Source organism: Stegastes partitus, unplaced genomic scaffold, assembly GCF_000690725.1.
Source record: "Stegastes partitus isolate 25-593 unplaced genomic scaffold, Stegastes_partitus-1.0.2 Scaffold1478, whole genome shotgun sequence".
Taxonomy (NCBI): domain Eukaryota; kingdom Metazoa; phylum Chordata; class Actinopteri; family Pomacentridae; genus Stegastes; species Stegastes partitus.
In genome coordinates, this window is record NW_007579209.1 from 141689 (window position 1) to 160071 (window position 18383).

At 40.2% G+C, this 18383-nt stretch overlaps 1 protein-coding gene across 1 annotated transcript in view; it reads right to left on the reverse strand.

The window, feature by feature from the left end:
• Positions 1 to 929: 929 nt before the first annotated feature.
• The window catches only part of tlcd2 (TLC domain containing 2), a 26736-nt gene continuing 9282 nt past the window's right edge, over positions 930 to 18383 (reverse strand). The window contains exon 4 of the mRNA XM_008299905.1: positions 930 to 5817. Coding sequence (XP_008298127.1) covers positions 5437 to 5817 — 381 coding nt within the window. The 3' untranslated portion in view covers positions 930 to 5436. The remainder of the gene's footprint in view (positions 5818 to 18383) is intronic.

The following is an 18383-nucleotide window of genomic DNA, read 5'->3' on the forward strand; positions in this document are numbered from 1 at the left end:
ACTTCGACACTTCAAATGTCAATAGAATCTGTGTTTCTAGACAAAAGGTGTGGCTTGGCCATTCCTCATTTGCATGAAGCTGATTTCTAGTCTACTTTATGCAAATAGTACTGTAAGCAAAAGCTTACAAACAAGTCACCACGTTGGTCTGATTTGAAATCCAGGAGCAGACAGCCTACATGAGTGAAAAGTTTGTCCAATCGGATGCAGCCAATGGTTGTGCATTTGTAGCTGTGAGGGTGAAGACTGTGTTGGATTCCAGCTGAAGAGCACATCTGACATTGCCAAGTTGGTTGCCAATCAGGACTCTGTTGTAGTACAGGCTGAAAGAAAAAAGAAAAAGTACATGATGTGGAACACATGCTATGCAAGTAGCCATGCAGTGCACTCTGGTAGCAGTGCGATGCGTTGCCAGAGACCGGGCGTCTCATTAACTGCTCCTAATTTGCGTGTCTCGGCTACTTTATGCAAATTAGTAGCATTCAATTGCTACTTGAGGTTTTTAAAAGCTCCAGAAAAACCTTTAAACAAGCTATTCGTTATTTAAACTGAAGATGTATTTAGCAACTGCAACATGGCTCAAATGTTTTTAGAAACTGTTTTTGTAATACAAATGGAAGTGAGCCACCATGTTGCCCCTGACTAAAAATCCAGGAGCAGAATCTGTGTATGTGTGTGTACTTCTGATCTGCTTCAGACTTGGCGATTGTGTTGCAAGGAACCCGAGTAAGTGCAGCGTCAAGTTTAAAGTCAGTCAGATGAACTGTGCATGAGGCATGAAATAAACTCAATGTAAATTAAATTCAAATTTCCGGTAAAAGCGTATTTCCATATCAAACGTAGAAACTTTGACAGTTCATTCAACTGCAAATCTTTTCCCCTTGTTTAGATTAGTGCTCAGATGAACATACTGGAGTACAAACACAACATTTATTTCTTTGCTCTTTATTATCACGTTAAACAAATAATGTTATCATATAAACATATGAATTGGAAATTTAATTACAAAACAATTTCTGCCAAAACATGAAAAAATAAAACTGTTATATGTACACTGCTATATATAAATGTGACAGTTTGATGCGCCAGAGAAAGCAGATGATTTTACTTTCAGAACTTCGGTTGATCTTGATTGCTTCAATACAGTATTTCAGGTCTTTTTTTTTTTGAAGTCCTCAACTAGCTGCACAGTATCAATAGTCTCCACTGTGGTGATTTCACCAGTGACCAACAAAAAAAAAAAAAAAAAAGAAAGAATGTAATTCTATAGTAAGCATGATCTGTTGTTGGTTGTGATAGAGAAACATGTATTTCCTCATTCTCTAATAACTAAAAGATGAGGACCGATACAGTCAACCACCACATTTATTGTGCATGATGAGGAACGTGAGGCTGTATGGCAACATAAGTTCCTAATCACTACCACTTTCTCTGCAACTACATCCAAAAATTGTTGTCCTTGTGTCCACCAGTCACAAATAAAAAACCAAAGCATCATCTTGAGGCTTTGGTTCAGTCATGTTTGGAAATCCAAGTGATACAGGTATCAAAAAGTGTAAGAAGTGGAGTGCAGAAAGCAGCACAATAGCTTGTGTTTTTTTGTTTGTTTTTTGGCCGATGTCCAGGAGTGTCTTTAAGACGATAATAAAAGGTGGCGTCTGGACTTGGCTCCTCGGTTTTAAGCACACAGCAACATAATGAACAAATTGCATCACATATGCATAACTCCATTACAACATTACGGCCTTATACAACACATTCACAATATTAAGCTTGCTTGTTAGACAAAACTTCAATTGCCACCAGCTGTCTTCACTACAACCACAAAGCTGCTCTAAAATATGAAACAAAGCAAAATAACATTCACAATAGAAATTCAAAAAGGGAGCTATGCTAATCTTTAAACAAAAGACAGGTAATAAAGCTTCATAAAACAACACTGTCTGCTTCCAAACAGTGTTGTTTTATTAGTGCAGGGATTTAAATTAGCAAAATGGTTCAAATTGTGGACTGGTGCTGTTACTTCATCAGCTCCAGCTTTAAGTGCTCGCATCAGATTTTATAACTTGGGTGTGATGTTTCCTTTGAACTGACAGCAAGTCTGTACAGTTGACATTCTGAATGTGCTGCTGTGTTTGTAATGTGGTCGGGCAGTTTGGTTTTAGGCTGTGAACTTCAGCAGATTCAAATTGAGATGACTAAGAGCTCGCCCTCACAGAGAAAATTGTATCTGGTAAAAAAAAAAAAAAAGTGGCAAAATGCCCTCCAACATCACTTACATGATCACATCAGCTTCACTAAAAATCATCATATTCTTTTACGACAGGAAACCTCATTGAACATTGTGTTCATTTCATCTTTAATCCACCACTTATTTGTGGCACAAATAAATTACAAAAATAAACAATTAACCAATCAAACACGGATTATACACACACAAAAAAGCAACGACGCAAAGAAAAAAAAATGGCATCAAATATTTTCATGACATATAAGGACTGTGACGTTTTAAATCGAAAGACTAGGCAGCCGTGTGTGTAACAGTTTGCTGTATTCACAGATCTCAGACCTGTTTGTTCCAGCGCACACCTCAGGAACTTCTCCGCATCTATCTGTGCACGCAGGCAAATTCCGATTGAAGGCAAGGATGGCACAGATGTAGAAAAAAAAGTTAGACAATACAAACATCTCTGGTGGTCTTGGTGGTGTTGAGGTCACTGAGGTGATGTTAAGGAATATGCTGTCCTCCATAAGCTACACGAAGAAGGGCAACTCCTGCCTGTCTGAAAGCTCCTACTGCAGACTGTACACATCACAGTATGCTAGAGGAATATATATACACTTTATGAAAATATTAATGGCAGTTTGTTATACAGCACTGTCTACATTGTTTTACTCGTTTTGTTTTCCTGTCATTTCATATGGTTCAAGTGTACTCATAAAAGCAGCAGCCAGTCCAGCACACAGTCTACAACACAAGTGAGCAGCATCACCTTAATGTTCAATTATTCAAAGTTGTGTCGCCCCTTAATTATTGCAGTATTTCTGTGTTGAAAAGTAGAGTATTTCCTTGTATGAAAAGCCAAAAACAAACGCGTTGTAAAAACTAAATTGAAAATACAGGCCCCAAAGCAGAAACTCAGTGCAACAAATGTAAACACACCTGTAATCACCAACACAAAACTGGGTACAACTATGATTTCCAATTAGCCTAAGTGTATATAAATGGTTAAAATTTGGCCTGTGAATGCAAGGACAGTCTCAGTTTTGAAACTATGGGCTGTGTCTAACTGTACATCTGCATCATGGCTCCACATGGGAAAAGAATAGCCAGTGGAGCAGAAAATCTGACACATCTGAAGTGACACCAGGGACAGCGGCACTACTGATGAAAAACAGATGGACAAGTGCTACAGACTTGACAGAGGGGTTATCAAAGGAAATCTGAGTGTCTGTGACAAGCTCAAACTGTTTGAGGGCAAAATGTCAACCTCCATGGACGGCATTTAAGACGAAAACCCCTTGCTTGCTGTCTGGCACTTTACTCCAAGATGAAGATTCGCTAAAGAACATGCAAATAAGCCCAGTGAATGCTGGGAGCACATTCTTTGGTCAGATAAGACCAAAGTGGATTTGTTTGGCTCAGATGCATGTTTTGCACACATCTGACCAGGACTTCCACAGTGAATGCATAGTCCCTACAGTGAAGCACGGTGGTGGAAGTGTAGCGATATGGGGCTGCATGAGTGCAAAAGGTTATGTTTATAGATGTCACCGTGAATGCTCATGTGATATATCAAAATACTGGCTGACAAGATGACTCCTGAGCTGCAGAAACTTCACAGAAGAGAAATATTCCAGTACTATGCTATATTATCTAAAAATAACGGTGGACATACAAAGTATTGAAAAACTAAAAGATTAAGCTTTTACTCATGAAAAGACTTGTTGCACAGAGTCCCTGTATTTTTAATATAATAAATCTAAGCTGTTAATTTTAATTTCACAAAGGAGCCAACACCCTACTGTTCCATGTAGAAATGATGCAATTACTGAAAGGTGATACAATTTTGAACCATGTGACATGTAAGTGATATGACACAGGGGTGATCTCACTTCTGTTGTAAACTGTATCTGAAAGCAACTGCTGACGGACAGTGATGTCACCGGTGATTGCTGATGGGAGGTCGGGTGGGACCCTCTCTCCCTTTTTGCTATTGCAATTGATCCATGAGCTAATCGAGTCAGAATCTACTCGGTGTAGTTTTGTTCCTCCAAGATTCACTGACACAAAGATCTGGTTGGCGGACAGTGCCGTTGCCATACTTGCAGGGCACAAGCTTTTTAAGGGTTGTACTGTGTAATTCCAATGTATGTAAACCCTGATATCCCTGATTTATTCATGTTTTTCCAAATTCTCATAATACAATTTGGCAAAACATACCATTGTTAGAATTGTTTGGCTATCGAATATCATGCTGTTTTGAACTATGTCATTAAAGTAAAATCTGTTGTTTTATTTTAATTTAGTATTCATTCCTCAATCTATTCTCTTGCTAAATGAGGATTTGTATTTGTAGGATTTCTTCAGTCTACACAGACAAAAATGTTCTCGTTATTTATCATTTTCTTCGCTAACAACAAAAAAAACAAAACAAAACTGCCAAGCACTGACAGCAAAGCTTGTGTTAGAAAGAGGCAAAGAACTGTTACAAGTCCTCTGAGGTAGCAGGCGGTTTTTAGATGAGGAGATTTGGTGGAAAAGACATTCACCACTGCAGTGCGAGTGTTAAACATGAGAGTTTCGATTCCACGGAGTAAAAACTCTGTGGAAATGTAAAACTCTGAGATTTTAAATATCCCAAAACAGCATAACGGGTATATAACATACATAGATACATATATATATATATACATATACATATATATGAATAAAAGGTTATTATCATAATGCATCTTAAGATCTATTATATATACTTTCTGTTTCCCATGGCTTTATATGTGGGTGTTGGAGGGTTGCTTTTATGAACAGTGTGTCTTCACTTATCAGCTACATTTTAGTATAGATTTATCTGAAACACCCTGTGGGATAATAAGGCGTTAGGTGTCTTTTTACAAGGCCTCTTAGTGTTCAGGTGACGATGCCTGTAGCACACACGCGCACAAGCCAAACCTATCAAAACTACAACTGAAAGGGAAAGTAGCTTTCAGCATTACGGATGTGATCAGTATTTGAAATGAAGCCTTTTGATTACAGTTTAAGTACCTGTACAGTATAAGAGATCCACAGATTCCTCTGTCTCCCAGCTATGAATATATTTTACACACAGGCAAAACAGTACCAAATCTCAACCACAGGGCGTTAATATACAGTAACGAGTGTGTGTGTGTGTTTTTGAATCTAATCCTTCTTGTGTCTCTTCCCATTCCTCCTCTCTACATCTCTTTCTCTTTCTTCGCCTCCCGAGTGCTGCTCTTTAAAAAGTCGCTCCTGAGCAGCCGACAGAAGAGGACAATATTCATAGCGGTCATGATGGCCATACCCACGCTGCCCAGCGTGTAAGCCAGGAGAGGAACCTTGTCCCTGTTGAGCACCAGCCAGCGGGTCATCCAGGCCAGCGTGTTGATGCGAAACACCACGTATGTTCCCAGGTTGATCATGCTGTTGATGCGATACTGTGTACCTTTGGCAATGTTGGACATGCGCAGCATCTGCCTGAGGTGGAGGAACACAGAGTTTATCTCCACCAACAGGGCAACCACGGCAAAGCCCACGTAGCGGCATGACACCACAGAGAGGCCGAAACAGGTGATCACCTGCAGGGGAAGACAGAGAGGAAGAACGTTACAATAGCTGTGACAGAGCATTCAGAAACAAACTTTGTGAGTCAATTATGTTACTAGGCAACCATGTGAACCCCCAAACCTGCTGGTGGGGTATCAAGAAAAAAATAAAAATAAAAAAATGGAGACAATGACACCATTTATCAAAGCAGGAAACTGTAACTTAAGGACTTTGACAGTCCTTGAAGTACTCATCTGTGACATGTTGTTCTGATACAAAAATGAACCAAATCTAAGCTTAAAATCCTGACATTTGATTAAAATGGCTTCATTTCATGCATCTCATTTAAAAATTCACCAAAAAAAAAAACTGCAAAGCACTTAAAATTATGTGCTACAGAAGCCAAGAGGTCATCAGTGACTTGGCTGCAACCAACAGTTACATGACAACATGTAGTGTCTTTTCTGAACTGTTACAAACTCAAAGTGTTGTGAAGTTTAAAAAAGAAAACAACATGACTAAAAGACAAAACTATATAAAGTAATAGGATAACTTAATGTACAACATAATAATAGATGAGGTCAGGCTATGTTTACATGGAAGTCATGTATGGAAACAAACTGATACCGTAAATAGTAAAATATTAAAGCCTGTGGAGCCCCCATTTTGTTTCACTGTATTGGTAGCAACTGTGGACACTTGGAAAAATGTTATGCATGCTGATTGTAGTTTTGTTCTTTTGTTTTATTTTTTTTTTCCAATTTCGGTAAAATAAATAAGAAATTCAACTTTAATTTTAAAAAATTATTTATGGCATTATAGCTGTCATAATGCAGAGACGTGCTTTAGTTCTCTCTTCTTCTAAACAGGGTTGTGCTGTTTCCATAGAGGTGCAGGACTTTATACTGCAGTGAAAAATGAGCCGACTGTAAATAAAAAAAAACACGTCAGGAGCAAAAACGCAGCCAGAGACTGCTTGGCGTTCAGAGGATTAAATCTTTGGATGATCAATGTTTTATTTGCTTTCATGTAAAAACTGCTCTTACTGCTGACCTGTTAATCAGTGCAAAGTGTGAAACTCTTGCCAAGATTAGGTAATGGTTATCTCACCCTATCATCAGATTCTAATGCTAAGAAGGTGATGACGTTAACTTTTACATGTACTTATTGCTGCTCTTCCTGTGATTTCTTCCAGCGCTGTTGTCTAAATGCTATCCTTCACCTCTGACAGCATTTCATTTCATAACCGCGGGGAAAGTGGCCCCTCCTTCAACTCATTTCTGTTGAGCAGTGCTTATGAAAGTCTGTGATGTAACTAACTGATAAACTCCACAAGGTGGCAGCAACCTCTTTCAAAACCAGACTGAAAACAGTAGACAATTCAACAACTCCTTACTGCTGGCATTACACCAAAGAGTTACTGGGAAAAGGATTATAGAAAGTATGGGATATGTTGTGACAAAAATAGAAAGCTGTTGTCCAACTCATAGCAGCTGTGTTTCAGGTATAAAATCTGGTTGACAGAAATGTGTTTACACCAAAACAGACTGTTCAGCCAGCTCTCCGCGGGGGCTGGCACCCACCAGCACCGCCACATTCACCAGCTTCCATCACACACTCGGAGCTTGTACTTTCAGACTTTGTAGCACCCAAACTGGCATGTTTATTCATTATCCTTCAGGACCCTGACACCCATTGGCAGGTTTTAATGGTGTGTTATCTTCTCTTTTATTCAAAATCACAAAAATTACACCATTAATCAGAGCCAAAAATTGTAAAAACAAAAAAGAAATTGGGGGTTTTCTACTTTCAGATGGTCCTTGAACTACTCATCTGTGCCTTTTTGTTGGACAACTAAATCCAAGTGTCAAATCATGACATTTCATCATTTTACTGTACATTTGCCAAAAATAAACTGGTTGCAAAAACCAGAATCCCCCCTGTGTTTCTCAATGATATCAGGAAGTCATATCTGACTCAGCTGCACCCGACAATCGCATGACAAAATATTCAGGGGCTTTTTGGCTGAACTGGGCTAAACTGCAGGCAGTGTTTAAGCGGAACAGATCGAAGATAAACAAGAAAACAAAATGAAAACGTAAGCAGTTAAATATCTACATGTAGAGTCACTCTGAAAAACACTGTACCTGTTGATTCCAGACTTTCCCAGTTTTCTAATGATATAGGTTATATTAGAACTGTGTCAAATTGAACAAAAGACATTCTTGAGTTCTCTCTCCACCTAGCCAGGGTTGCTCTGTTTCCACAAAGGTGCAGGACTTTATATTTCTGTGAAAATGAGCCCACAGTGTGTAAAAATGTGGCAGGAGCAAAAAAAATACATCCAGAAAGAGCATGTGGTTTAGGGGGTTATTAAACAATGGTGGCAGTGGAGGGGAGACGGTGAGTGAAGAGCACTAGCAAGTGAAGTCTCTGATTAGTTGCTACAGGTCATGGGATGCAGTGTGGTGTGAGAGCATGAACTTTAGCATCAGTCACGGCTCAGCTGGTGCATCTTGTGGTTGTGCATTGTGTTTGACGAGACGTCACAGGATGCCCTCTCAGATGCAGCAAGAACTCATGGGGCAAGCAGTCGTAGGTTTAGGTAACAAGGCGTGTGAGGAAAGTCGACAGCAGCTGTCAACACCGTCACTAACTGCACATGTTTAGTGTTACATTATTAGGCAACACAGGGCCCCACAGTAGCTCACAGCAAATAAGCTTCACTATGCAATCTAAAAAAAAAAATCCTCTCAAGGATTCAAGTGTTAACCAAAGCAGAAACTCTGACCTGTAAGTGATGCTGAAGATCACCACAAATAATCCAAATAATAATTTGAATGCAGCTTGAGCACACCCACCTACCTTCGACACCGCCAAAACACTGTAAACCTAGTTGCATTACTGGAGTAACTAAGCCAGACATGTTCGAACTGGACACAGTTTATGAAGAACAAAAGTGGATTGCACAAGGTCGCTTGCAAGTCAGCGTAGCAGGTAATGTAAGTTATGTATTGCACATAATGATATCTGAAAGGGTCAGTCTCTCATATATGATTTGTCTGATTGAAGAGTGTGAGGAGAAACGCTCAGAAGAAGACCATATTACTGCAATAAGAGCAACTTTCTTATTGCTCACCATTCGGAACAATTTGACTGGTTTGATATTTTAACGATTTGTGTATTTCAGTCAGTAGTTTTTGTTTCAGCCATAATTTACACAGTGCATTTTCTGTTTTTTGGTATTCTCGTGTTTTTCTGCTACTTTGTCTTCACAGAGAAGTGATTTGCCTCTTTTAATGTAAAATTTTCTTTCTATTCCTTCTGTTTAATGGCAGTGTTCTGTTCCGTTATTGGGTTTCTGCTCATTGTCACTGTCTCACTCGGATCTTTCCTCCTCATGGATTGGATTTCCACAGTCCACTTTTCTAACTTCTGTTCCTGCTCAATACATTTTTTTGTTTGTTCGTTGAACTTCTCCAGTTCATCATCTACGGTTTGTATTTCAACTTTGAGTGATGGAGCTCGTTTTTTTTTTTAAATTTTCCACAGCTCTCTCACACTTCTCTTTCATTTCAGCTGTCTTCTGAGGTCCGTCCTCTTGGTCTTTTGAGAATCTTGTGAGCTCTTCCACCTCCTCCTACAGCTGCCTGCATTCCTCCTTAGCCTCTGCTTTCAAGTGTATTACAGCCAATTCATGCTATTCTTTCAGTTTGGTCACAGTTTTGGTGTGATGTGACTTCAAAGTATCTAACTGCTCCTCGTATTTTGAGCTGACTTCAAGAGATGAGTTTTGGGACTTTGTTGAACCTCTGAAGCTGTTTCTCTTGTGGCCTTACGGTCTCTCGGAATTCCTTCCCCTCTCTTCGAGCAGCTTTGTTCTCTTCCTGGAGAAGGGTATTTTTATCCCTAAGGGACTCTATTTCCACCTTCAGAAAAAAAACATCTTTCTCCCCCAATGCCCTGATCCTCTCAGATTTCTCTTTCCGTCAGTTCAACAACCACAAGTGGAATTTGCGAGCCTTTTTTTTCACTTGTTTTGTGTCCATACGCTGTTTTTCAATGACCAGATCTTTGAAAACAAAAAATTCATTACCAAACAGACTAACATGGAATCCCACCAGCAGCCAATATTCGGAAATATCATTAGGACAAGTTAACAAGGTTAAAAACTTGATTTGCATCAGGGGTGGTCTTTAGAACAAACAGCTGCTCTAAAATCACTATAAATTCTTCAGCTAAACAATAAAAACATTTGTTGTCTATTCTCACTCTCTCACTCTCTCACTCTCTCACTCACTCACACGCACATGGAGTAATTAGAGTACAAATTAAAGTCTTCACCTGTTGTCCGGTTATAATGACAGTAACTACAAGCAATTACTCAAACAGTAACACTGACGACAGCGAAACCACTTCATTTAGCAAAACAAACAGCCTCCCTCATCAGAGTCATCATGTTGAGAGGGAAACACGACGCAGGTTTTTTCAGTACAAAGAAAAAAACCAGTGCGCACACACACAGGCACTCACAAATAGGTGAGTTCACGGTGCAGTGTTGGTGGATCACTCTGCTGCGACATTCCTCTGTGGTAGGACAGGTGTCTCTATGAGGTGCTACTGATGCTGACTCTGAAAACCTCCTGGACAAACAAGGTGTGTCATGACACCCTGTTATCAAAGTCATTGAAGCAGGCCACAGCAAACAAACAATCAAACTGGTAACTATGGTTTTTCTAATCACTGGATAGGTAAGCAACGATAACTCAACTTTTTTTCAATGTCTCTTTTAGTGACTTTGCTGTCAGAAATGGGACCTAATAATCAATGTACCATCTTAGCACACTTCTACAAAGAAAAACAGAAGGAGGAGATCCTAAAAATTGCAAGTTTTCAGTATCTGTAGTGGAAAACGTTAAAGTCAGTTTGCATATCTGTATTTTGTTTCTGGGTTAGACTGAAATAACATGAGATCCAGAAGTCTTTGTTTAGGACAGAAACAGAACACCGTCATGCTGAAGACTAGTATGCTTTGTTGTGACTTCTCAGATCCTCTCTGTTGGGACAGATGTGATAGCACACAGCCAAGAGACAAGTCAGGATGAGATGGTACAGACAGATTCTTATCATTTAAGCGCACAGGACACACTGTGCGTCAGGGAACATTTATTACTTTACTGGTAAAAGCAAGCACCCAACATACCTAACATACAGAGTGCTGACTAGAAACGTACAATTTATGCATACACACATGTATTGTGGTATAGCAACAACAACATGTGGTTTTCCACTTGTAAAAACACTCACTGACATTGGCTTAAACCCAAAGCAAAGAACCCAGGAAGTCTTGGGACCACTACCTGTTAACCTGAACACTCAAAAACAAGACCATGCACTCTGATTAACCATTGAGAGCAACCGATTACACAAACACCAAGGCCAGACCACAGCTTCAAAACATCAACCAGTGGTCTTTAGCCTGACTCATCTACAGTTTAGTCTGATGCAGGCAGATAAAAAACAACAGAACACGTGACTACAGAGGTCAAAACAAACCCTTATACAATCCCATGATGAGAGAGCGATAAATTCTGTAACAAAGACATATTATGTTACACATTAGGTTGTAAAGTAAGTGGAAGCATATAAAAACCCTACTATGCTTGTACAATGTATAAGATACTTTCTGAGGTTATTTAATGTGAAATGGAGCATTGCTTTGAACGTGTGTCTAGTTTTACGGTTGGCTCTCTTTTATTGTCCAGTGCACACACCTAATCTTGGTATGGACATAGATAGTGGAACACCTCACAGAGTCACAAACTTCTTCACCTCAGTAATATTTTATCTTTTCAAAGATACCGACAGTAAATGCACAAGACAAGTGGTGAACCATAAACAGCAAGGTGTGCAAAAATGCTACCAGAAATGTTACTGAAAGCTGATCTGACCACACCAGGTCATCATCAGGTGACAAGGCAGTCAACCAGATACGAGCAGCACGGCCAAAGCTGACCCCGGTGGGGCTTCTTTTAGTCATCCATAAAAATTAGAGGCCAACTCCCATTTCCAATACAACGCTCAGGGGTAATCCCCCCCCAACCAGACCCAGATTAACACGATGGAATTGATCCAGCATTAGCTGGATCTGACACAGTAAGCTCTGCTGAAACTTGGCGTTTACACTCAGTAGCAGAGCCAGTACTGTCCAACTGGAAGCTTCAGTGGACAGACAGAAACACAGATGTATGACCTCTGTCACACCCAACATGAATACCAGGAGTTTAACCACAATGGAAGGATGATACGAATCAATTCAAAGTGGTGCCACAGCAACTACACTCAGTGTTATCTAAGCCACCAAAATGCATTGTTCGATTTATTTTCCCCCCTTTCTTCATTAAGATGGGAAAATGATTGAAATGTTGTCTAATATGATAGTGGGTTTAAAAATTGAAAATGTAATGTACTGCTCTTAAATTTGAGGAGAATTATGTGATAAGATTGACCTTTCCATAACAGCTAATGCATTTTGTGGGATAAATGTTTTGCCAGCTATTTTTTTTAAGTTCTTTAAATTACGTTAAGTTCACAGAATGTTCAAAAATAAATCAATCTGAATATTTTACCAACAAGGCAGAGTTCATCTGCTGAAAAAGATATATACCTAAAGATAATATAACCTACAGTTCCAAAACCGCCAAAAAAAAAACCAGACCTTGTGTTGAGCGTCTTCAACCAAGAGCTTTTTTTCAGAGCTCCGGAACAAACTTTCAAACTCAACTTGTAATTATAATAGTAAAATAAATATACAATTCAAGCTTACATTACAGTCACCTGTGTAAAATCCAGGCAAAGGGCTGAAAAACAAGGCAGTGTGAGTGTTTGTTCCCTTCATTTCTCCCTGTGGGCTCAATTAGATGCACTGTCAGACCCTGGTGAGAGACCTTTGCCTCGTCCCACTTTCAGGGGGAAACACGGTGCAAAGATAGTAGGCAAGTACACTAAATAGATGGCATGGAGATTCTGAAAAATAATACAACAACAAGCTCTGTCAACAAAAAAAGAATCCAACCCCTAAAAGAAAAGAGTACACTGAGCAGGTCAACCAAAAGGTGAGGTAAAGTTCACATGATAAGAAAGTCAATGTCAAGATGGCAGGATGATGACCTTTTGTGCCTGAACCACTACAGAAATTAACCTCTAAGGGTAGACCTTCAGGAAATCCTCGGTCAGATAAAAAGGGAGGTTTTTATCAGATATCAATGCAAAGACAGATAACACCTGAGATGCAAAATGGCTGCTTACCATGTTGAGATAACACCCAGAGGTAAACTTAGACTTAGATAAACTTTAACAATCCAAGCGCACAAAATACAGCAATATACAAAAAAATACGTTTCAAAAAAGCAAGCGGGGAAAAAATACCCAATACAAAGCTTTCCATATGTACAATTTACAATTTTACTTTTTTTTTGGGCCAAGCAAAGAAAGACGAAAAAACCCATACATATATACATATATATATATACATATATAATTTTATCATGTAACACTTGCGCAAAAATATGAGTGGAGGAGGTATCTGATGGCGAGGGGTGAACTGTTGTACACATGTATAGAGAACGGTGTAAATGAAGTCCTGCACCGTTCACTGTGACATCTGAGCTGGATGAGTCTGTTGGAAAAAGAGCTGCGCTGTCCCTCTATAGTCCAACAAGGGAAATCTCTTTCTGCTGAAAAAATACATTTTCTTCTATGTGCTGCTGCTTTCTAGTGTTGTACGTACAACTTATGTGTATCACAGAAGCACAATTCCAGCTTTAGTTTAGCTCGTAGTAATGTGCAGGTTAACATGCTGCACCCATGAACCACAATATGCAATGAAACCAAAACTACAACTCTCACATGCGATACTAGTAGGGGGTGGAGAGTGCTCAATCAGCCTGCAGAATTTTCAGAGGTCCGAAGTCAAAGCTGAGGGTCAATAACCTCTGTGGGAGAACCTGTTAAGCCTCTACCAGGCCAACCAGCTCTTACAATTAGTTTGACATTTCTTCAGCACTCATACGAATACATTCCTCTCACGCCCATACAGATGCAGCAGGTGTTCACATCCCCATGCATGAGCATTAAGGATTTCCCCGTCAAACCAGTTCCCCTGTCTCATAGCTCGCTAGGTAGCCCAGTCAGAGGAGTATTTCAGGTTTGGTACCGGCACAGCCCTTTTGTTACACTGTACAAAGTGAGTGTTGAATGATAAAAACGGAAATGGTACAGGAAGGTCATAACCCAGGAGGCTGAGATGAGCTTAACACCATCTTTATCAGGATGTGTGTGTTTGATGTTCACACTGCCTCGAGCATAGCAGCAGGGGTTAAAGGTGTCAGGGGGATGTCCCTTAACAGGTGGGTGGAGGGTTCAACATGAACAGACTTGGTGGGAGGTTAACGTCTAATTCTAATTCATTTATAAATATAGAGAAAGGCTAAGAGAAGACTAGATTTTTTTTAGCACTGATCTTGATGAAAGATGCACAAAATCCAAAACAAGTGAAGGTAAAACTGCGCAATGTTCCCCTGAGACTAAATGTGACCCATGTAAACAGTGACTGAGTCTTTATGTCTGCATTTAATAATCATAATGAATGAATGGAATTATTTACTGCCCCAAATGTCAAAACAGATAAATACATATATGCTACTGAAACATAAGCACTGCTACATTTTCTAAAAGTCCATTATTGGACAGGCAGTTATTGTAGGTCATAAAGGGGCAGGAAATAGCCTAGTGAGGCTGATGGAGAGGAAACTACTAGAGAGCAGTCCGGCCATCTATAGTAGTATGAGCCCTGTCAGAGGCTCAAAGTCTACAGCAGGAAATTGGAGGGAAGGATGTGCAGCTAGGAATCATGAGACAGTAATGTATGCACACATACATCCACATCCAAGCACAAAGTCCAAAGTCTGAGAAGGCACAACTATCTAGAGAACCAAAGAGCAGTGATCATAACTACTATCATGCGACCTGTGTTAACTCGGGTCAGCTGACATCAGGCCCCTTCAGCGCCTCTGTCTTACAGACATCAGCCCAGAAATTGAAGTCATGTGCACAAACACAATTACTTAGGTTAAGTATGATCAATTATGATTGTGTTGCTATTGATTTGTAAGCGCACGTGTGCTATTTCATGTACAGACCAATGACAATGAGCACTATTGCTCATCTTCACATGGAACATCAGGGTGGGGCTCTCTGACTGTTTGGTGAGCTTTGAATCTTGGGTCACTTGAGGTATTCAGGCACTGTGTGTGAAGGGAGGAGCAGTGGTTTGCATTGCCTCCACTCAGTCTCAGCCATTTCCTCGCTCCTCAGAGCTGTCACGGAGAGATAAAAGACCAATGATGCCTTCTCCGATGAATCTTAACACTCATTAAGACCAAGAGGCACCTCAAAGCTCTTAAGATCTGATAGTGTTTTCAGTTATTCATGGCTGGAACACGTCCTGCATTGTAATCTGAAACAAAGCAGAAAGTGTTAGCAGCCTGATACTGCGACATCTAAATAAAGGCAGAAAAGATACATATTCCTTAAAGAATGGAGCAATGGCACAAATCATGTTCCAGGTTTGTACCAGTATTGTGTTTCCAAAGTGGAAATCTTACAGGAGCAGTTCAGAATTTTGGAAAATATGATTACCGGCTTTCTCCACTGAGAGTTAGACGTGAAGATCAGCAGCACTCTAACGTCCGTACAGTAAATATGAAGCCACAGCCAGCAGCCGGTTAGTTTAGCTTGGCACAAAGACTGGATAGACAGGAAAACAGTTGCCCTGACTCTACAAGTATCTACACTCAGCTTTATTTTTTTTTAAAAACAAACAAAAAACACAATTCGGCATATTTACATTTTTGTTCTTGTACAGATTTACCAACAAGACATTACATGTTATCTGGTGAGCTTTTAGAGCTGCTGCTGATTGTCAGATTTAATTTCCTTTTGACAGAGTAAGGTTAGCTGTCTCTCCCTGTTTTCAATATTTATGTCAAGTTAAGCAAGCAATTGACAGAACAGATATGAGTTTGGTATTAATAACCCAATTTCCAAAAATGTAATTCTACAAATTATAGTATATAACATCCAAAATGTAGATTGATTGATTTTTAATACATAACGCCAACGCAGTCAGGAATTCTGGGTGGATGTCTGAAACAAGGGAAAAAACGTCCTAATTACTGGAGATATCAGAGGTCTGCAGTGAAATTTTAACACAAAAATACAACGAAACGGTTAACTCTGCTTACAACAAATGTTGAATGTAAGGTTGTTCCTACGCCACGCTCTCACATGCTTACACGCCCACACTGCTTTTGAAATCATACGCAAGTACTCTGGTATTCCCACAGAAGCTGGATCTCAGCCAAGTTAGTTCTTTATCTTTTTCATGCTTTCCTTATGGGTCACTAGGTGTGGAACCCAGGGAGAACAAATGCACAGCACCTCCTTGGCCACACCTTGCTTTTCAAAGATGACTTGGAGCTTACAGAGCGTCAACTCCCCCTAAATCCACTGATGGATGAACGCCTCTACGAACAGGATTCCTGGTTGTTATGCCAACTGGAACAAATGCCACTTCCTTTTTTTTTTTTTTAGGGCACTGTGCTTTTCCAGCCTCCAGCCTCTTTGCAAAGCATGGCACGTGTGTGTATGAGTGTGTACCACAATTACTCTCTTCTGCTGTCTGACTGCAGGCTGAGCACACAATAACATAAGGCTCACTCACACTTCAGGCTGATAACATCACAATCCTGATGCTTGATATGCCCCGTGATAGGAAAAATACTACTGCTGTTTTCCAAAAACAACTGCCTAAAAACATGTATACTTTTTAGTGTATTTGCTATCATTTTCCATCTTTGTGGCCACTATAAATGTTCATTATTTGAAGAAACATTCCTCAATTTGGACAGGCATGCATTATTCAAGCTTTTTCACTCCCAAATGCGCATAATGACGCACAAACTCATGCTTACAATTTGCTGCTGTGCAATTACATTACGTTAATCAAAAATATGAACCTGACTCATGTGAATAAATCATTCACACACAGTACATTTTCAGGCTTCTAATAGTGCTTCGTAGCAATTTCCCCGTGGTTGATTGAGGCAAGAAGATGCATCCATCAAATAGTGGTTATTTTGTTGTTTCTTTGCAATACAGGAGCGTGAACTGCCTCGGACGCAAAAACAATAGACAAGGAAATTCCTCAGTATTAGACAAACCATGAGGGGAGGAGTACCCCCCACAAAAACAAGACATAATACTACCAGCATGCGGCCGCCCTCATTGGTTTGCAGCCATGTGAGGGGGCGGCACAAGCTGCAGAGAGTAGGTGGACGAGTGGGGATGGGGGAGATGTTTGGAAGTCATACAAGAAGAACAAGGCAGCGTGTGTGATATATGGACTCGGGCTGCAGCACAGAAATGTTTTCAGGGGGAGCACACATTTGCAGAAGCCCTCTCAGGAAGTTGGAGTTTTTGTGTGTGTGTGTGTGTGTGTGTGTGTGTGTGTGTGTGCGTGTGTGTGTGTGTCGCTCATGGGATCCTGAGGTTCATGTGGAGACCAGATGTCTGTCCTCCTGTCTGAACGGGGGGACTCGTGGGGTTTCCCGCCAAAAAAAGATGTGAATGAGAAACACACACACACAGATATATCACAACCTCTCCTGACCAAACAAAGTCATGTACACACTCCATTGTCTTTTCCGATGTGTCTCAATGTTGGCCTGACATTGTTGTCTTTGCATTGCTCAAGCTACCAAAGCTCGCTCGGCTAACTGCATTACTACAATTTTTGCAAAAACAAAAAGGAGGTTCCAGCAGCTCATGGTTTGCAAACTTAGTGATGACAGGCAGAGAAGTGAAACCTCGTTCCATGTCTCACGCCAAAGTGTGGTTCAAAAAGGAGGAGCGGCAGAGCCCACAGGCTGTGGATGGCTGGAAATATGTCTGTGCCCCAGCGAGCAAAAAACCAAAACATACCATACATACTAAATGAGCTGCCGCTGCTATGAAATATTCAAGAGGTTCAAGCTGCTTTGAGCATGAAACGAAAACAGTCACAACAAAATTCCTGTTAAAAGTTCTTGTCAATGCAGGATTAACCACTCGAGGAAGTACTGGATGTACTATGTCTGGATAAACAGGGATAACTTAGCAACAATAATGACTTTAAACCAAATGAGACTTCAAGGACTACAAATTCTGCAGTCACATTGGGCCTCCTTAGACATCCGGTGGCTAGTAGAAGGAACAACTGAAGTGAGGAAAGAGCTAATAGAGTAAATGACAGAAACAGACCTACAGGTTTATCAGGTTGTACAGAGTTGAAAGACATAGTGGGTCTGTGGCAGACATGGAGTTCCAGTAACATGTGCTGTGACACCAGTGACAACCAAATACAGTATGTTCACGCTTCTAAATGTGACATTCCCTGCTGGCTACGTGAGATTGCTTCACACTCCTCCCACAAATATCTATTCTCATTCCTGGTAAACTGAGACAAGTTCCTTTCGTATCTGAGGTTGGTACTCGGTGA